At 31.7% G+C, this 22,280-nt stretch overlaps 1 protein-coding gene across 8 annotated transcripts in view; it reads left to right on the top strand.

The window, feature by feature from the left end:
* LOC106684890 (armadillo segment polarity protein) overlaps positions 1-22,280 on the top strand; it is a 40,279-nt gene that overhangs the window by 3,404 nt on the left and 14,595 nt on the right. For 4 of the 8 annotated variants that reach the window (XR_001343755.3, XR_010843600.1, XM_014427209.3 and 1 more), the window contains exons 1-10: positions 4,583-4,784; positions 7,442-7,502; positions 10,960-11,178; positions 14,668-14,855; positions 15,528-15,677; positions 16,222-16,376; positions 16,486-16,787; positions 17,244-17,599; positions 19,297-19,551; positions 21,470-21,788. Coding sequence is in view for 6 of the 8 variants with exons in the window: in XM_014427209.3 (XP_014282695.1) it covers positions 7,478-7,502; positions 10,960-11,178; positions 14,668-14,855; positions 15,528-15,677; positions 16,222-16,376; positions 16,486-16,787; positions 17,244-17,599; positions 19,297-19,551; positions 21,470-21,788 (1,969 nt within the window). In the remaining 2 variants the exon portion in view is untranslated. Of the gene's footprint in view, positions 1-3,954; positions 4,089-4,582; positions 4,785-5,116; positions 5,233-7,441; positions 7,503-10,959; positions 11,179-14,667; positions 14,856-15,527; positions 15,678-16,221; positions 16,377-16,485; positions 16,788-17,243; positions 17,600-19,296; positions 19,552-21,469; positions 21,789-22,280 lie in introns of those variants that run through there. The other 4 variants (XM_067047959.1, XM_067047961.1, XM_014427207.2 and 1 more) reach the window with 3 other exon arrangements.

The following is a 22,280-nucleotide window of genomic DNA, read 5'->3' as shown; positions in this document are numbered from 1 at the left end:
AAAGCAATGAGCGAGGAATGAATGGCAAGTAGGTCGTACTAGAATATACTGGATAGTGTGTGTCCAGGTGTTAGACAGATGTGCTGAAGGAGGGATAGAGTGTAGCAGGGTCTTCAGTAACTGAAGATTTCTATATCTAAGCAGGCAACAGAAAAAGGTGCCATGTGGTTGTTGAGCAGGCCAAGTGCAGTTTCATGTGTCTGTTGTGCTGATAGAAGATGAAATATATATATGTAATAGATTTCTCACATTTATAGGATTTTCTCGAAAACCGATCAAACTAATTTGATTAAATTGGTAAATCAATGTATAAATTAAGTGGTCTTTAATATCAGCTAGGTCTTATCCTCAATGAAGTAGTATAAAGCTGGATTTTTAAAAAATCGTCCTCCGAAATACTTTTCATCTTCTATCGGCACAACAGACACATGAAACTGCACTTGGCCTGCTCAACAACCACATGGCACCTTTTTCTGTTGCCTGCTTAGATATAGAAATCTTCAGTTACTGAAGACCCTGCTACACTCTATCCCTCCTTCAGCACATCTGTCTAACACCTGGACACACACTATCCAGTATATTCTAGTACGACCTACTTGCCATTCATTCCTCGCTCATTGCTTTTGTTAATATGTAGTCCAGTCTTCTTTGCCTTTAAATCCAAGAGTTTCTATGGCTGTTGTTATGCTCTGCAGGAATCTCCCCATGATGACTATATCATTTGTAAGTGCTAGAATCTGGGTCATCCTTGTAAACACTGTAACTTCTTGATTTATTCCTATTCTATTAACTATTGCTTCTAGAGTGATGTTAAACAGTAGAGGAGCTATTGGACCCCCACCTCTTAGGCCATTTTCCACACTAAATCGTTTCAATAACCCACAACACTTAACTTGGCAGATAGTACGTTGTATTAATTGAGTCTCTACAACTACATAGGCTGCCCAAAAATCAATAAACAACATCCACCTAGTCTGCTGATATTCTTTCATCTCCTCACTGGTCTCCTTTCAACTGTAGATTTGATCAATGGTTGACCTATTGGGCTGAAAACCACTTTGATAGTCACCCAGTTTCTGTTCTACATAAACACACACTTTTAGGATTTTCTCGAAAATGGCTCAAACTATTTTGATTAAATTTGGTAAATCAATGCACAATTAAGTGGTCTTTAATATCAGCTTATCCTCATTGAAGTAGTCTAACAGGGCTTAAATAACAAAAATTTAAAATATCTTCCTTTAAAGTACCTTAAACTTCTTAACAGAATATTCTTATATGACCTTTCCTGGCATATACCTAAGAATGTTGGATCTCAAGATAAACAGATGAAGTAACCCTTTAATGTTTTAAGAGGAAAACACTCTAGGAAATCAATGGATCAACTTTGGTTGGTCAAATGCAGACAGGGAGAACAAAATGATAATCAAAATCTCTCTTTTAAGAAGATCTCTCATCAAGCAATGGAGGTCGCATTGAGGTGGGTACATCATCAAAATGGACCAGATTTCTAGACCCCTAGATAAATTCTAGGGACCCTCTAGATAAAATGTTTAGAAAGTAATAAATGTAACACTTAGAAGAGGAAGACCAAAGTAGCATACTTAGAAGGTGTCGATTATGTGCCTGGCCCAAAATGTATAATTAAAGATGGCACCAAAGGAGATAGCAGTGAGCACATTCGTTGGCAGAGACCAAGAACCATACAAGAGAGTTGTAGAGCACTAAAAGTAAGTAATTTTAAAATTAATTTTGATTTTATTTTATCTATTTATTTACAAAATGAAAAGTTAAGAATTAGCCCATCTGGACTATATTTCGGTTGTTGTAGGTTATAAATTTATAACCTACTATTCAAATATTATTCCTTTATTTAGATCAGAGGCCAGTTACTGTCATTCGCTAGTATCACTGAAGAATAAACAAAATAAACCAACCACCACGGACTCTTTTCAGTTGAGATTGGGGTCCAAATTCACATAAATACGAAACACTTTATGGTGTCAGATTATAAACAGATCAAGTCATCCAAACAGACTAATATCTAAGCACCAAACAATGTTACACTTCTATTCCTAAAACTTTTAACCTTTGTTCATTACTCTCAATGCTCTGTGGATGGAACAGTAACTGATGAATTATGAAATATCTATTTACCAGGATCCAGATACTTTCACTGAATGAGAGTGGCAAGTAACAAAGTAGAAAACAAAAGTAAATAAGGGAAGCTGACTTGAATGAATTGAATGAGAAATGAAAAAAGTCAACAACCCCACTCAACGCCTCAACCTCCTGAACAAATGACGACCCTTAACAGAAACGAACTGGCACAGCCCAAGATTAGGCCACTAAACCCTCAACTCAAATTAGTAACATCGGCCCCTCACAATAAATGAGTGTTTAGAACATTACACCTCTAGCAAGGAATATTAGTAAGATCACAAAATATTTGAATAATAATCATCTGAAATGTTGAAAAAAATATTTTCCAGAAGTATTGTGGGAAAGTCTTGAGATCCTGAAAAATTTAGAATAAGAATTTTTTACAGAAATAGGTATTTTGAGGCTCTCTGAATCTAAATAATCACAACTCGCAAAATGGTTAGTTAGTGTGAACAACCTAGCTCAAAAATGATGAGTCGAACTTGAAATCTCATATTTATGGCAGGTGTATGGCTTGAATGTTACAGCAACATTTTCCTTAAAATCAACCAACCAAAAGTGTCACATATATATATATATCGTCATTTGTTCAGGAGGTTGAGGCGTTGAGTGGGGTTGTTGACTTTTTTCATTTCTGTGACGGTCCAATGAAATGAAAACTTGATCTCTCACCATGGTTAATGGTCACCCCTAGCTAACCCTCCCTCCTGTATGTCTGAAATGAGCAGGATAGGAGTAAAAAAAAGTTTGTTTCCGTTTTGGATGGGTTGACTTTTATATAGTGGTGGCTCCAGGGAATCAAAATCTGACCTTCCCACCTTGCTTAGGATGGTCAGTAACCTGTATGATAGCCACTCCATATGCCAGAGATGGTGAGGTAGGGGCTTAAGTTTAGAATTATGTTTGATAATGGACAATGTAGTCGAAAACATAACAAATAAAGGAAAAGTAGTAACTTGTGAAGATATGATCTTAAAAAAAAAACACTTGGATAACGTGTTTCATTGTGTAGCAACCAAGTGGAAAAATAAGTATGGAGAGTTATAAAGATTTGTTTACTTTCAGTGAATACATCGCTTTTCTTCACAACAACGTAGACTAGAATGTACAACATAGATTTTAAACTATTAGTTAAGTCATTGAATATTAGATTATAATTAACGATTTAAAATGAGGTAAAAATGATTTATGCTATTTTCCGAAAATATGTTATTTTCACTGGTATTTAAAACCACGCATTATTAAAAAAATTGTAAGAACATGAGTATGTTGATAATTTTCTCATATTTATTTTAATATAGGATTATCTTAACTTGAGAGCTTGCTTTCTATGTTATAAACTAAAAACCATAACAAAAATTGTTTTTATAGTAGTTTTTGAATGAATACGCATATTTTCCTCCTCTCCCCCCATAAAAGTTTGTTGAACTACTTCAGATTCGTGTTTAGCACACAAGTATATCGCTAGGAACCCAAAACTTTTCACCCGAACACCGTTTGATTGGACAATTCCTATTTATTTCCGAGTAAAATTTAGCTATTTTCATTTCATGTACATAACTGGTTAGTTTATAAGCTATCAGTTCATGACCTCTAGATGTCAATAGATAAATAACTGTAAAAACGTTGGCAATAATTAATTGAGTCAGTCAGTTTAATTAATTTACAGTTAATTGTTCATTTTTAGTAGGAAAATGAATAATTTAACGGGGTCATATGAAGTAAATTATTATTTGATTGCGAAGCCTGGTTACACAGTAGTCATATGAAATATTTAAATCGTTAATTAATAAATAATTTTAAATTATAAAGATGTCCGGGAATTCGGTCAAAAGAAAACAAAGGCAACAACTATTTTTGGTTTTCTTTAGACCGTACCTCCGACCATTTTCATAATTTGAAATAATCCGGCAATCCACCCATATGTATGTATATATAATATGTAATTTTATTTGTTTTTTTGCCTAGTTCGCTAATTCTTGGTCTTTATCATCTCCAAAATATATAGAAATTTCACTCCAGTACTCTTGTTATACAGTCATTTAAATATTGTAAAGTCCTAATAAATTTGTGTTGTATATTTAATTTTCGTTTTATTGAATCAGAAACGAAGGTCTCTATCTGCATTGTTTATTTTCCTTACATGTTAACTGATTTTACTTATCTCGTGAACAAAAAATATTCATCTTCTCAGTAGTCCAACTTTCAATAGTGAAACAAATTCATCGATTCAAAAAATTGTCCATGTCGTGTAAGGAGCTTGTCATGAGTTATGTTTTTATAATTAATAATATGAACGTTCATCAGAATTTTTTTTTTTTCTTTATTAATGTTTGTTTATTTTCAATGTAATGTTATTACTTTGTGTTTTATTTTATTTTATTTATGTTAGTACTGGTTAGCTGCTACCCGATGTAGATTAGGCCCTGGGAAATGTTTGCTGTGGAATGCGGTACTGCGCAGAGGGTTCGGGTGGGCTATGACTCAAATCGATCGCGCCATGTTTCGATACGCCCTAAGCACCTCTAGTTTCGACTAACTTGTGTTTTTAAAATATTTCGAATTTACTGAGTGGGTTCAATTTTTAGGTAGCTGAGCCATCTTTTGGCTTTATTAACAAGGTAAGTTGCTTGTTAATATTATTTGAATGCTTTTTTATCGTTCAAACTTAAATGAGATTTTAGTTGTCATTTCTGTCATCAGTTCTTTGACTTTTCGATGTCTAGTTTTCTCTTAAGTTATTTTTTTCTTATTGTAAATTAATTTTCACTAATTGAATTGCCCCAGTATATCGAGGCTGTTGGCTTTGTATACTGTTTACATTTTCGTTTTAGACGTTTAGTAAATATGAAGTGTCTCAGTTGTCATTGGTTTAATGACACTTGGCATTAAGTATATTTACTTATTGAAACAATGTTTATTTTGACCTTATCAGTCCATTTCAAATTCCATTATCTTAATGTTATTGTTTAGTTTAGTCTAAATTTTTCATAAATAATAGTTAATAGTTCTTTTCCCAGTTACTATTTCTTAAAATTCCCATTTGAATTTTGTTTCATTCCCTTTTAGGTAAAGATAACACTTCCAGTTATTATAATTTTTATGTTTTTTGATTTTGTAAATATCAATTGATTGATTACTTTAGTTTATTATTATTAGTGAACTTCTTCAGTTTTTCTTAAGGGAAAAATAATACCATTAAATCAGTTGTGTCTACATATCAAAGTATATTAATGGCTTATGAGAACTTTCATAATCAATTACTTCCCGTTTGTGTTCAAATCATCAACTGAATGGTATATGTTGTATATTATATGACAATTATTACTATCATATTTTATTTACCAATGGGCTCATATAATCTCATCTAATAAATTGAAGTTATTACAAACAAAGTATGCCTTATATATTGCTGAATTTATTTAATTTAGTAGTCTTGATTATCTAGTTATACAATTTGTAATTTATGTCTTTATATGGAAAATATCTGTAATGGTCATATTCTGGTGCATACCTGAAATGGATTACCTGAGAATATTTTATTATGAATTTCATTAAAATACGGAATATTTATTGCAAAATATCGTTCAATCTTGTTGTTTGATCACTGTTTTATTATTCTTTTTTACAAATTAAACTATATATCTACTACAGTTCTTATGGATTTTGTTTATATAAGTACTTATCAGTCTGTGATTGCCCCTCCTCCCTTTAAGAGCATCAAAATATGACCCTATTTGTTATTTTAATGTTTTGTGTTTCTAAAATTACTGGAGATATATTAGAATTTAATTATATCACAACTCCTTTTTTTTATATGCCATTGCTACATGTAAAAATTAAAACCCAAATAGTTATTTTCATTATTTTAGAATTAGCATTGATTACAATGGATACCTCCCTTCTTCATTCTTCATTAGAAGGTAGTGTGTATTAACAGTAGAAACTGATAGGTTAGATGCCGTAAAATCGATAGAAATGTTGCTAATTACTACCTTTTTTATTTATTTTGGACAAAAATGTGTCTTATATAAGCATATTCGAGGTAAGGGCTTGAATAGGAATATTTCTGAAATTTATTTTGTCGGTAGAGTTTGTGGAGTAATTTGAAGAAAATCGATTGAATTTACTTCAAATCACAGTAAGTGGCTGCTCTACCAACAAAATATATTTGGCAAAAATCCCTATCTATGCACTTGCTGCAAGAAATGTACTTAACCCAATTTATCTTTCAATATTTATTTTTTCAAAGTGATTCTGATATAGTTATTAATTATTTAACTTATCAATGCTAATTCAAATGCATTTTCATCTTTTACATATTATGTTTGTTGTCTGTTGAAATTTTAATATTATATTTTAATTGAATCAATTTTTTTCTGCCATAAATTATTATTTTCAAAGATGGGTGTTTCTTGTCTTTTTTATTCATAAACTAAAGGAAATATGGCCTTAACAAGAAGTTTAATTTATTTTTTCTGATTATGTATATTATAATTATATAATATAATATCTTGCAGTTACATTAAGAATCTTAGTGATTTGACTAATCACTAATGACTAATAAGTGAAATCACTAAGGCTTGACTAATCTTTGTGATGTCACTAACACCAACAATTTTATCTAATATTGCCAATATGTTTTGTTAGTCTTTTCAGCTAACTACATTTTTCTTTTTCAAATATCTTAATATTTTGTTTATAATATATGATAAAATAACCAGAGTTTGATATTTTAAAGTAGTGGCTCTCAACCTATAGAAGTCTTTATAATTGGAGAAGTTTGTCGGGGGGTGCGGTCAGCAAAGAACAACATAAATAAACAAAACCATATTTATTTATTTGGTTTTGTTTATTTATGTTGTTCTTTGTTGACCGCACCCCCCCGACAAACTTCTCCAATCATTAATCTACGGTCAACTATCTACACCTCATTAGAAGTCTTTATACTATAAGGTGGAAAGGGTCCACTCCCCAAATGAAAATACTTCAAAAAAGTGCATTTTTAGTTACTTTTAACTTGCAATTACCTGTTTAAACCTTTCAGATAATACTCAAAGATTAAAAAAAAATATTTATAGAATAAATCCAATAAGAGATCCTCACAGAAATATGTGTTGCCAGAACCTCTTATGGCCCACCCTTAGGTTCTCTTTGCCCACCTAATGTCAGGAGATCACAGTTGTGATCCACTGTCTTAAAATGATGATTTTACATTATTATGTTTTTCTGCCTCTTTGATTCATATTGTGCATTTATGTTTCTTTTTCCATTTCAGGTCATTTAAGATAGGAGTAGCAGTAAAGTTACAGAAATGAGCTACCAAAATCGAACTTCCAGTGAGTATTTTTATTTATTAAAATTTTAAGTTCAAATTTTAAAAAATATTCTGTGGATCTGTTTACTTTAATTTAAAAAATGAAGATGTGTGAATACCACAAATCTTTTCTGAACAATACAGAAGGGAATTATATTCCAATGGCATTGTAAAGAATAAATCAAACAAAATTCTGATATATACTCAATGTTTAGGCTTGGATCGGTTTTTAAAGTAAGAAAATAAAAATTATGTTTCTTTTTAATCTGGTAGTTTAGATGATAACCTGCCCATTAAGATATCATTTATAATCACTGTAGATTCAATCTTCACCTTTGTATCTGAACCATAGCCTACCACCAAGGTTGAAGAAAACAAGGAGGGAGAAGTTTGGTGGAAAAGTAAAACCAATAATTATATGATCAGTATTAAGATGTCGACATAATTTGATTTATCAAGCTGGGGAGGCTGCGTTGGACTTATATATCCCTTCATGTTTGAACCTGAGATCCCGAAAAAAGTTACAACTGAGAATAACTTCACCGAATAAGAAAAGTAGGTGGCCCCGAACTAAAAGGTTGGATGGTGTGCAAGTAGGTGCAAGAGCCTTTCTGAACACCCGAAACTGGACTGCTATAGCACCAGACAGAGCTCTATGGCAGTGAGGTGTTGTGCCAGTCTTTTATGTATGTGTAAATAAAGAATTGGGTTAATTTTTTAACATATTAGAATCAACTTAAGAGAAGAATGTTTTTCCACTGACCAAAAAATTTTTCAAATCTTAACTAGATTGTGAAGAAAGGCATATTTATAGCTCCAGGAGAAAGAACTAAAAAGCATATGTCATGGCAATTTCACTTGTATAGAATATGATAAATATTTATTTATATTTTTAACACAGAGGATGGCTAAGTGGGTAAGACTCAGGATATTCAACTTAGGGTCCTAATTTTCAACTGGGCTATGGTGGAAGATAAGTCAGGAGATCCTCTGTAAAGTAGGCTACATGGTGGGACTTGGTTAGGGATTCCCTTTGTTACTGAAAATTGCGATCTCTGATTAACAAGTTGATCATGAAATAGTGTTTCTGTATCAAGTATCAAACCCAAAACATGGGTTGTTTTACTGGACTTTTTTTAATTTACTATTTTCCATGTCATGATCTCTGAAACTTCTCCTCTTTCAGTAACCAGCCAATTATCATTCTAATGAGTAATCTACTCATTGGCTTTTATAACTGTATAACATTAATATTTTATTGCTTAACAAAACAATAGTCTGCATTTTAGAATAAATAACTGCTAATAAGACTTACTTGATACTTCAGTGAATTAGTTAGTCTTTGAATGGAGCTTACCGATGAGTCATGGTTCTAACAATAGAATAAAAATTCAATTTTTACAGTTTGGTTCTGAATTTTTCCCATTATTTTTGAAAGTAATATGTTCTCATATCTTTACTGGTAAATAATAAAATTTTCATTATTATTATAGAATTTTTATGTTTGCTTAATTTTTAATGTTGTATTTTGTTTACCACTCATAAACTTAGAAACATTATTCAATTAAAAAAGTATTTAAATAAAACCTATTAAAATTAAATAATTTATCTGTAGCTGTTTGAGCTTTGTGACATTTTATTATATTTGTATAGTTGAATTTTGATTAAAATTTGGTGTGAAATACAGTAGCTATAAGATAATATGTAAAAAAAATTATGATTTTATTGGGATACATTATTCAGGTAATTTAACATGCCCAGAAATGTATTTTTTAAAGCTTATTGGTCATGTAAGTTTATTTTATTTTGTTTTTAAATAAAATTGGGCCGGATTTCCGAGAAGGTTATGTGATTAGTTACTATTTAGAGATATGGAAGAGAAAGATTCTCATATCCATAGTCTTAATTTTTTATGTAATGATATTTTGGTACTCCCTCTCCACCACCAGGTAGCTAACCAATGGAAGTATCCTAGATCCTAAGTTGGTAGATATTATCTTTGAGAGAATAAGTTCTTCCTAACCTTCCTTGTCTTCACGACAGAAATCTCAATTAGAAAACTTTTTCAACTGGTTTTAAACAGTGTACTTTCACCCAGTACCTTAAACTCCTTAAATTATTCTGGTAACTAAAACTCTAAGGTTACTTTGGTAATTATTCTGAGGTTATAAAGTTCTGAAATCACATTTAGACATCTTAGCGAATACTAAATTATTAGGAAGTAGCTTATAGCTATTGCATTGATGAACAAACATCGGCAAGAAGATTGATTATTGTTGACATTTATATAAGAATCATTCAACATAATATGTATAAGATTTTATTATTTATTCTAATTGACCACAAAAAAATTAGTTTTCATTGTTTATTTTTTTAACAACTTAATATAATTTGATTTGTTCTCAAATTAAGATCTAACTAAAAATAGAATTCATAAAAGAACAAACTAAAAACAGAATTCAAAAAAGAACAAACTAAAAACAGATTCATAAAGAACAAAACAGAATTTATATCAGTTGTACAAAAACCTATGTTTCCAGTTTTTTATTAAGATCAACTTATTGTTAGGTCTTTTTAATTATAGTTTATCCTGTTAATAAATCTATTGCGTCTACCTCCGAACAAATGTTATTTTCTGAAGAAATTCAATCTTTTTGCTATTATTATATGAATATAAGAATTATAGGATCTTTTAAACCCATGTATCAAAGCTCAAGAACAGCTATGTGGGATGTTCAGTTGTAACTGATAGCTAAGAGTTACCTTATAAGCTTCCAAGAGCTTGATCCGTCTTCACTGGAAAGGCCAACACATCAAAAAAAGTTCTTTTGCTCTGCTCTCTGAAAATTTGCCTTTGTAACCAATCCAATGATTGTTTTAAAACCACTAGAAAAATAAATAATCCAGCATCCCGTAATAAAGGAATCAAATAGTTCATGTTGGGCATTATAGCAAGAAAATAAAGGTGTAGTTCTCATTTAGGCCCAAATACTCCAAAAGCCACAATAATTGAGACCATCCGTACAGAGCACATCAATTTATAACATTTTATAGAAAAAATAGGAAATGAGTTTTACAAAACTGAAGGGAATAAGGAAAGATTGTAGTTGCTAGAATTTTCAGACTGAAAATCAAGACAAAGAAAAGTTCTTCTCTGATGTTTTTTGATTGGGAAAACCTACCGTTTGCCGTATTAGCTTACCTACTGCCAGAATTTCAAGCCCTGTGCACCAATTGCCACTATCAGAACAGTGAAGCTCACCCTTCTCTGCTTTCTCACAAAACCTAAACTTAGAGGTTTAAGTAAAATAAATAGAATAATTAATTTGATTTAAATAAATATTCCTTATTTTTAGCGCCTAATCAAAGAATTAAAAAAGAAAGTTTTAATAATTCAATGTTGATGAATTGTTTGACATTTATACAATTTATTTTGTTATCTAGTTGTATTAACTGTATACTGCTAATTTTATTTTCAGTGTCACATAGCAACTACGGAGACCTGCCAATGGGTTCTTCCGTCAAAGATCAGCAAACCCTACTGTGGCAGCAAAGCTGCTATTTAGATTCTGGAATTCATTCCGGTTCTAATACACAAGCACCTTCTCTCTCAGGGAAGGAAGAGGATCTTGATGGTGACACCCTTATGTTGGATCTCGATCAAGGATTTCAGGGTTTCACACAGGAACAAGTGGACGGTGAGTTAGGAATTGATAATATCATTGAAATAACTTGAATAGTTATTATAATATTTTAGACTTTTGTTTGAACTTGTTATTCATAAGTCTTCTCGAATTGTTAAAATAAATTATTAGTTAATTAGGGATAGGATTTTTATGTGCTAAAAAATCCGAAATGTGAACATAAATATGTGCTAATAAATTGTCAAATATTAAAAAAAAATATGTAAATAATATGTATTTATAAATTTTATATTATTCAACAATATAAATTACTAATTAATTAGTAACTTCATAACTTAAAAAAAGATACATAATTTATTATATATTATATGAATAATATTTTAAAGAAATTATGTTAAAATATGTACAAAAAAATGAACTTGAGAAATGAGAAAACAGCTGTTCAATAATAAGACATTAATTAGTAATTGTAATTAAACTAATTGATTAGCAATTACTCAGAATGAATTATAAACGGAAATAAAGAATAATCCATATTAAAAAGAAAAAAACTTTAGAAAAATATTTAAAATTTTGGAAGGAATCAATTATTCAGCAGGATTGGTTACAAAATTATTGCAGATTAAATGCATTTTTAAATTTTCAAATAAAAATCTTCGTCGGTTTGACCGCAGAATGGACTTGTACCGGCTAAAAAATCTTTCAACATCTACTGATGTTATAGGGGCATACTTAAATTAAGCTATTTCCATTGCATCTAGTTCGGTATTCTGCATCACCTAGGCGGCATTGTCACCATTTGTTCTGAGGAGAATGGTTCCGATGGACTGAATGATTTTTTAATACATCCTGTACTTTTTTCTTTATGACTTCTCCATTTTCACCACCAATATTTTCCAGCCTTTCTATTGCTTCGTTCACAGTCTTTAAATTTTGCGTCAGTGGAAGCTCCTTTTCTTCTAATTTTGTAATTGTGTTGGATAAAAATAACACGTTTGCACATATGTAACCAAATCAGTCTTTATTGAGTTAATTGTTAACAAGTTGTTCGCTTTCTCTACTGCAGTGGCATCAACATTAAGTTTTGATATTATGTATTTATTTTTTTAAAAATTTAAACAATAATATTGGGCTCCATCAAGCCAGGTGCCTCATCGTGTTCCAGTGGTAAAGCTAAGTCAGGATGTGTTTCTTTAAAAATAGTAATACGACTGGGACCCTTCAAAATTTTTTTTTTACTTTATCTACATTTGGACATGAAATGTATTTGCCAGGCAGGTCAAATGAACTATGTTAGGATAAAGAACTTTAAGGGCATTACCTGCTTTATTCATGTAAGGTGCCGCATCTGACAAAAACAACACAACTTTACCATGGGTGATGCCCATAGGCCAAAGAACAGTCGTAGATTGGTTGACAAATCTTGCAATCGTTTCATGGTTACATTTTTCGAGGATTTCACAATTCAGCAAATAGGATTTTGAAGGTGATTCGACACTTAGTCTGCCAACGATTATGTTTCCAATATAACGCCCTCCATATCCGTACTCTCGTCCCCAGAAATCCAAATCGGCCCTTCCGAAATTGCTTTCTGAATTTCCGTTAAAGTCTCCTCGTATATAATTTTTTCTTAAAATGCTTTCATATGGCATTACTCGGCATGTGTATTTCTCAAGAAAGGTTTTTAAGTCCGGATTGCTAATTTTGTAAATAGGAATGTCTGCCCATTTTTTTGACAAATTCTCGGCACAAATCTAAATACATAGTATTGGTACCTGTGGAATCTGAGGAGGGAAGAAAGAAACAGAGAAATGGATTAAAGAGTAAACAAACAAATTCTAGGTAAATGCCACAGGAATAAGACCCTTGCTCTTTATATTGATTCTGTGGAATTCTCAATGTAATTCTGTGTGAAAGTTTATTATTGTCACTGCATTTAATTTGTGTTCAAAGAAGACATAGATTTTTTATGCACTATTTATGATAAATGATAAATTTCACCTTTAACTATCTTGCGTTCTTTTGAATTTTATGTAGTTGCTGCGAAGAATATGTTAAAAATAACAAATATTTCAGAAAATATGTGATTTACAACAAAATATGTAAAAAAGGCCAAATATTTTAAAATATGTAAAATATAAATGGGTTCTTTTAGCCAGAAATATCTTGAAACATCTTTAGTTTGTAAGGAATCGCAGATATCATGGTCAGGTAAAAATATGTGAAAACATAAAAATCCTATCCCTAACTATAATATTATTAGCTTTTTTTTTCTGGAACTTCTTTCAGGGAAGTCGCATCACCCTGTAAATGGTCAGTATTATTGTGATTTGTATTGACATTTTAATGATTCTTTATAGTATTAAGGTTTTTCACCATATGTTGCGATACCTGGCCAAGGTAGGATATTTTTCAAGTGACCTTTCACAGTGGCCCTGTGTATATACAAACACACCTATGTTTATTTGCCTCAGGGGTCCCGTATAAGAGCTTTTAAGATATTTATACCACAGTTTTTGCCGAAGGATCAAAAGCCAATTAAACAGGTACAAACCCTTCTTAAACATGTCAAACTTTCCCACCCCCTCTCGGGCCTAGGGGGGGACGAACACCTAGGGGGCGTTCTGTCACCTATGGCCAATGAGGAATTACATTCATAAAAAGGTAACGCCTCTAAGGGGAGGTGGGAGAAAAGGGGTAGGACAACTAGACCTGGAGAAAAGGGGATTGAAGACGAAGACGCAGAAGTAAGAAGACCGGCTAGAGAAGAGCATGGACTTGGAGGAGTCCTAAGAAGGGCTCTTCAGAAATAGAAGTTCACCGATTAGATGTCACCGATGGGTACAACAGCACTCACAGCAAAGACACATCCACAACATGAACTATCCAAAGCAGAAGCTATTAAGATATATTAGGTAACAATTCATAATGTAATTCAATATTTTATGGCAAACCAGTTATCTAAATCATTTCAATCATTTTAATAACATCATTGTAAATAAAAACTTAGTTCCTTTATGTAGTTTAATTACTACTATATTACACAATACCACCCCTTATTATATTGTATAATTAATGGTAACAACATTTTATAAATATAAAGGTATGTGTTTTCCTATGTGTTTACCAATTGGTAAATTGGCAAACACATGAGAAGCCTTTGGAAAAGAATCCAAATATAATAATAGTTATGTAGGACTCAATATAAATGAATTAATTAACTTATTTTTGGATAATTACCTTCAGCGATTATCCTGGCATCTCGACTAAACCCTGAGACAGTACATAGCAATTGGATGAATATCTAATTTTGTTAACATGTCACCCGCCTAATGGGTATATGGTAACTTTAATTTTGACACGTAGGATATACACAACATGTTCAATAATATTGGCCGTCCTAGGGATGAGTTGAGTTATTAATAATTTGTTTTTTCTGATTCTTAAACTCTTGATCTCAAATAGAGTTACTTCAAGCTATCCATTTATTGCTTTATTTATTTTGTTTTCATTGAAATTTGAAGATCTCATTTCCCAATACAGAAATGAACCAACAGCTGGCTCAAACTAGATCTCAGAGGGTTAGAGCAGCCATGTTTCCTGAAACTTTAGAAGAAGGAATTGAAATCCCATCAACACAATTTGACACAAGTCAAGCAACTGCTGTTCAACGTCTCACTGAACCAAGCCAGATGCTTAAGCATGCTGTGGTTAATCTAATAAATTATCAGGTAATAAGTTATTTTATTTTTAAAAATCAAACAAATATTATAATTTTATATCTTAGTATTTTTCTGAGTTAAAGAAATAATTCTTTTATATTTTCCAAAACCCCCGGAGATTTATTACACTAAGATTAACACATTTTCTGTATACCGCAGTTCACTGTATCTGAAGTTTGATTTATAGGATTAAAGTTGGGTTCATTTTACAGTAGTAATGAAATTCCTGATTTGCTTTAGATAACTTGATATTTATTTTAAAAGACTAATGAAGTTATTATTAATTCGACATCAGGTTAAACAATTAAAGTTTATCACTTTTTTTTTACTTAAACAAACTTAAATTGAAGTAATTAAAGGTGAGAGCAAAAAAGTATGACTGTAAATGAGGCTTTCTTCCTAAAACTATTAAATTACATGTTAATTAACTAATTTTGGAAGAAGTTATTTTACCTCTTGGTAATCTAATGTGAAACTGTCATTGAAAAATTAATGATTTGATAATGGACTTGACCGGTTATAGAATAGTCTATTTTAATTAAACGTTCATACTACATTCCTCCTTACTCCTTTAGCATATAGAAACGACAGCAGTAATTTTGGCTTGACTTGAATCTTTTTCTACTTAACTACTCTTTTCTAAATTTATGACAATAATTCTTAAAGTAATTTTCTTTTTAGGATGATGCTGACCTAGCCACTCGGGCTATTCCTGAATTGGTGAAACTTATGAATGATGAGGACCAGGTAGTTGTGTCACAGGCTGCGATGATGGTGCACCAGTTGTCAAAGAAAGAAGCTTCAAGACATGCCATTATGAATAACTCTCAGGTATTTAAATTCCTAATGTTAATAAGACTTATAATTTTATTTTTTAAATTATAGATGATATTTTGTGATTTTGAAGGGAAGGACATTTTAAGATAAAAGACAGATTCAAATATTAGCATTTATGCTATATCTGTTGTGTAATAAATGTTTCAAATTAAGACAAAGTGGACATTTCTTATATATTTATGTATTTTTCTTTACTATACTTTAAAGTATCTTTTATATCAGCTTTCTATTTGAATTTGGATTTGTCCTTATAATGAGCAAGTGGAAAAATGAGAACCTGATAGCTGAGCAGGCGGGGGCGAGGGTCCCAGAGCGCTTGGTTCAGAAGGTTGTGGGTTCGATTCCCACCTGAGCTAGTCAATATTTATTTCTTGACGGATTTGAGAAATGAATCTTGACATTTCCACTCGGGGGCTGTATAGGTCCTCAAATGTGGAGGACTTGAGCCCCCCCCTTCTCCCCCAAAAAAGTGGAAATATTTTGTTAGTATATATTAGTGGTACCATTAGTTATTAATGATTTCTGTTTTTTTTCTTAGATGGTTATTGCCTTAGTGAGAGCTATTTCGAATAGTAATGACCTGGAAACGACCAAAGGGGCTGTAGGAACATTACATAATTTGTCTCATCACAGGCAGGGTCTCTTGGCTATTTTCAAAAGTGGTGGTATTCCTGCGCTTGTGAAACTTTTAAGGTTTGTATCATTTGCACTCTCATCATTCAAATGATATTTTTTCTAAATGTATATGTTTTCTTAAGAATATAATATTCTTATGCCTGATTCCATATTAATAATTTTTCAGCTCTCCAGTTGAATCAGTATTGTTCTATGCGATCACAACACTCCACAATCTTTTACTCCATCAAGAAGGAAGTAAAATGGCCGTTCGTCTTGCTGGTGGTTTACAGAAAATGGTCGCACTTCTTCAGAGGAACAATGTCAAATTTTTGGCAATCGTTACAGATTGTCTTCAAATCCTTGCTTATGGAAACCAAGAGAGCAAACTAATTATTCTTGCTTCTCAAGGGCCCATCGAGCTTGTCAGAATTATGAGGAGTTATGATTATGAAAAGTTACTCTGGACTACATCTCGTGTTCTAAAAGGTAAAATTAATCCATTAATAAAATATCAATAATTAAGTGTCTGTTTCATCTAAAAATTTATAATTGATTGCTAATATCTTGTAAGTATAATTGTTAAGTTTATGAATTCTCAGCCAGCCGACATCGCGAAATCAATTTTCTTCCAGTTAAGAGTGAATCGAATCGGAATAATAAATAAAGTGTGATAGATCGTAGCTCTGAAAGAAATGTTGGATTCAAAATTATTGATTATCCATGTTCTTGAAATCAATCAAGCTCCATGGGAGGAACTATCAGTATCTTCTGTTGACAAGGATGCTCATAGTGATTTATTTAAACAGATTAGATGAAAATCTTATTTATCGTTGAACATTCCTTGATAATAATACCTTTTATCTATAATTTACAGTCATATTCACTATATGAAAACATTTCGTAAAACTCATTTCCTGTTTTTAAAATTATTTCTGTTTCTAGTTTTGTCTGTTTGTTCGAGCAACAAACCTGCTATTGTCGAAGCTGGAGGTATGCAAGCATTAGCTATGCATCTGGGTCACCCATCGCAACGATTGGTCCAAAATTGCTTGTGGACCTTGAGGAACCTCTCTGATGCAGGTACCAAAGTAGATGGCCTCGAAGGCCTCTTGCAGTCCCTCGTCCAGTTGCTAGGTTCTGCAGATGTCAACATGGTCACGTGCGCTGCTGGGATTCTTTCCAATCTGACTTGCAATAACCAGAGAAACAAGGTCACAGTTTGCCAAGTTGGTGGCGTAGACGCTCTCGTCAGGACTATTGTGACTGCCGGAGACAGGGAAGAAATTACAGAACCAGCTGTAAGTACAACTTTAGCATACTATCTTCATCTTGAAACATATTCTTTAAATTTTTGATGGTTAGGATTTTCAGTTACACAATTTTTTTCCCTTTTCTATTGGAATTCTTATTCAATTGAGAAATAAGAGAATTAATAGAAGGGTAGGATGAAGCACCCAACAGCTGCTAAGTGTAACTCGTTTCTTAAAGGTCTGTTTAGTTTTAGTTGAGAATTAATAGAATTTTTAATGATATATTATTTCTTCAAGCTGAAGAGAGAGAGGGAGGGTATGAGCTATTTACTTCTATTGCTCAATTATTAATTCATTAATATTATTATTATAAATATTAATAAATTAACAATATTAATCAGTAATACCCAAAATATTAAATTTATTAGTCAAAGGTTTCTCATGTGTACTGTGGACTTTCGGTAATCTGAACTACCCTTTAAAAAAAAATATTGAAGATTTGATTTTATATGTAGTACATTCAGGATGTCTATACCTAGAAAAGTCAGGGAATTTTTTTTTCTGATAAACGCCAAAGAATTAGAAAAAAACCTGGAAACCTAGATAAAAAACCTGGAAACCTGAATTTGATGTATGTCTTGGGTAAAAATTAGTATTGTCTCGAGTAAATTTTGTTTGATCAGTCGAAATTTGGAAAATAAAAAAAACCTGGAAACTTTAGATTATTTTATAAACGAATATTTGAATATTTTAGAAAGGATTACGAAAAATAAAACAAGTTTCATAAAATTCTGTTGATAGATGTTCGATGGAAATTCTGTTCATAGTTAGATATTTATGAATTGTGTAAATAATTCACATTTGTAAAAAATAATTGTATATTTTTTAAGTACGTAAATATAATATTATTTTATTTAATATCAGTGTCCAATAAATAACTTTGTAAACTTACAACTCCCAATTTGAAGTTTAACTGTTGTTAAATTTGTTTTATTTAAAATAAAATTCAAGCTATGTATTGAATTTTGGAAGCATGTTTATTTTCTCAGTTTCTTTATCTGCGGATATAATTAACCTTTTCACTAAATTAATCTTCATTATGAAATTGTATTAATGATAAATAGATTTGTTATTGATGAAATGACCTTTTTTCCCTGCCTAGTGAACCGAATTTTTCACTAATTTGACCCCCCTTAATTTTAATTGTTTCAGATTAGTGAGAGTCTGCTGTATTTATATAATTTTTACTCTAATATCTTTCAAGATCCCGTGGCTCTTCAACCATTATCCACCAGTCAGTTAGGGTTTATGATTCAGTGCTGTTACATTTCTTATTGTTTTATTGAAAGTTTTTATGTTGCTTTTTCATACAGTTGTTCTGTATGTCAGTGTTTTTGGAGTTACTGGAAATTAAATTTTGCATTTATGAAAATATACTTGTGTTTTTTTTCCTCTAAGCTACCTTTATCGGAAATAAAAATATTTGGTCTACAATTCAAAATTTCAGCTGTGTTATCTTAAATGAACTTAACTCAAACCGATTTTGTATTTCTTTTATCTATTATGTTTTTGCAAGTATACTGTATTAATTAGAAGATTCATTATAAAAAATTGATAATTGGTTGACAATACTTTAAATCTTTCCATTTATCTTCAGTTGGACTAATCTACAACATCCATCAGGTAATGTAATACATTATAAGTTTTAGTTTATTTTGTTTATTTGACTCTTATGATTTCTGTAGGTATGTGCACTGAGACATTTGACATCTAGACACCCTGACAGCGAAATGGCACAAAATGCTGTTCGGCTCAACTACGGTCTTCAGGTTATTGTTAAATTGTTACACCCACCATCACGTTGGCCGTTAGTGAAAGCCGTGATTGGACTGATAAGGAACCTCGCTCTTTGCCAGGCCAATCATGCACCTCTCAGAGATCATGGTGCTATACACCACCTCATCAGGCTTCTCATGCGTGCTTTCCAGGATACTCAAAGGGTATGGTGGACCAATAACCATAGTGCATGTTTTGTTTTTCATAATAATTATTCATTTTTGTATTTATAATTTATATATTTTGTGTGTATTAGTACTTGCAAAATTTTAAACTGGAGAATGAAGTTGAATCAATGCCCACAATCATAAAATACAACTTGCACAATTCAGCAAATGAGAATGATTAATTTTGCAGCTTCTCTGTCTATATTGACATTCCATAAGAACAAACTTATTCGTCTAGTTGCACTTCAGTGAACCAGATAAATTATGTGTTATTATGAAGTAGATATTTTAATACCCAGAGATGAGAGGTTATGAAGAGGATCTGATGTAAATTAAACTTAGCTCTGAGAAGAAAAGGGAAACAAAAAACAGTTTGTGACAGTCAGAGTAAGAAACATTCCAGCAAAATGAATGATATATACTAGGGGTGGCCCGCAAGTTGAATCTTGATCCCAATTTGGGTCGATCGTCGATTGCTCACAATGTCCGTGGTTGAATTCTGTGTACCATGGACTTTAAACCGATTGTTGTAAACAAAACTCTTAAGCAATAATTTCTGACATATTTCATTTGGATCAAAAATTATTAATTATCCATGTTTTTTTAATTCCCCTGGATGTGAGTTTTTGCCAAAAGTAAGTCATATATTGGAAGATTATTGATTGACCGTGTGTACAGATGAATGGAATATGGTCCGGGTGCGGTAAAAAAAAAACTCAAATAGTATAATTATCTACTATTTGAGTTTTTTTTTACCACACCCGGACCAGATTCCATTCATAAGTCATATATTCTTTTATGATAATGATACATTTTCCTGGCAAAAATAAGCCTTACCGTGCAGGTTTATAACAACATCGTTTTTCATATTTACGAACAAATACAACCTATTCATTGCAGTTGATCTAAAAATTTTTAGACTACACCTATGACAACAAGTCTATCGTGACACACTTATATGATAAAAGTAGATCTTCTATACAGAAAAGTTGGCCTCCTCTGATATATACTAATTTGGATTAAGAAGAAGTAAAAAATATACTAGCAGAAGAAATGATGCATACAAATTTGGTTAGAAAAATTTAAAAGTTGGTACATATAAATGTGCATGACTTGCAGATAAATCCCTCAGAAATTTTTGGTTAGTCAAGAGTGAGCACAGGCAGTAAAGAAAAGTAAAAAAAAAAGGACCTAGATGGTTAGTCAGACATATTGGTTAAGTGAATACTCTGATGCTGGAAAACTGTTAAAAAAACAAGCTTAAAAAATCCAATTATAAAATTCACAAAATAAAAGAACTGGAAGATTTAAGATGAAACAATGAAACTAGAATATTCTTCTAGCCAGAATATTACTGTTGAAGCTAATGCACATTGTGTCGACAATGATAGATATGTGTTGTTGGGTAAATTGTCCAAACTGTATAGCTTGTCAATTTACAAAATGAGCTTTTGGTACTAAAAGAGTAGTTAACAATTGTTGTTTCCATAAAGAGATCCTCTTGCAATCCTTTTAAACTTAGCTTTTAGGCAGCCATAAATGAACTGGATTATTTAGAAATGGAAATATTTTTAATCAGATGACACAAGTACTTTGTCTATGCAGATGTCATAATTGGAAGGTCAATTATTCTATTATTAATGAGGGTATGCTAAGGCTTAGAGGTTATGGTGTCCAAAAGTAATAAGGCATCATGTTAGCATGTTTGAGACAATGAAGTGAAGCTAGTTCGAATGGCAAACCCATGGAATAAATAAATTATACTTTTAAAGTCTACGGTCTTTAAAATTCTTTAATTTGATGGGCATTTTTTAAAAAATTAATGTACACATTTGATGTTCCAAAACAAATTTCCTTTTATTTTATTCTCAGAAACATTCTTCTGATATAATACATTGTTTATTTGCTTTTATAGCGAACCAGTGTTACAAGCGGTGGAACCCAATCAGGTGGAATATATGCCGATGGTGTTAGAATGGAGGAAATAGTGGAGGGTACTGTTGGAGCTCTTCATATATTAGCCAGGGAGAGCCACAACAGAGCTATCATCAGGGGTCAGCTGGTCATTCCGATCTTCGTCCAGCTTCTCTTTAATGAGATTGAGAACATACAGCGGGTAGCTGCTGGTGTGCTCTGTGAACTGGCCCAGGACAAAGAGGGTGCCGAACTGATCGAGCAAGAGGGGGCGACGGCACCACTTACTGAGCTGCTCCACTCCCGCAATGAAGGAGTTGGTAAGTGCCATTTTTTCTCACCTTGGCTCTTTATTTATACTATCATTTTGTTGTTGCTATCCCAAAGTGTGGTGTATATGAAAATTTTTGTGTTTGAATGGTTTTGAATTGAATGGTGTTGCAACCAGAGTTGCAGATTTAAGATAGCAGCAAATTTTGGTTATGTCAATTGATTTTTTTTGTTAATTTAATTAGATCTTTTTGGTGTTGCAAAGACAATAGAAAATCATCTTAAAATTCTACAAAACTCAGGATTACATATTTTAGATATGTACCTCTTTGGATTTGGTTTAACAACTTTATTAACTATTAAATAAAACCACAAATTGTATCCAATACTGTCTCAACACTTTATTTCTTATTAGTCTAACGTTTCGGCTATTCCAGCCATCTTCAAGGACATCTAAATATTCAACAGCTTATATTATATCTTTATTTTTAAACATTTATAACCATCATTATTCACTATATAATATAACATACCTTTAATAC

Source organism: Halyomorpha halys, unplaced genomic scaffold (assembly GCF_000696795.3).
Source record: "Halyomorpha halys isolate HHAL.00 unplaced genomic scaffold, Hhal_1.1 Scaffold626.1, whole genome shotgun sequence".
Taxonomy (NCBI): domain Eukaryota; kingdom Metazoa; phylum Arthropoda; class Insecta; order Hemiptera; family Pentatomidae; genus Halyomorpha; species Halyomorpha halys.
This window is presented reverse-complemented; position numbering and strand designations above follow the sequence as displayed.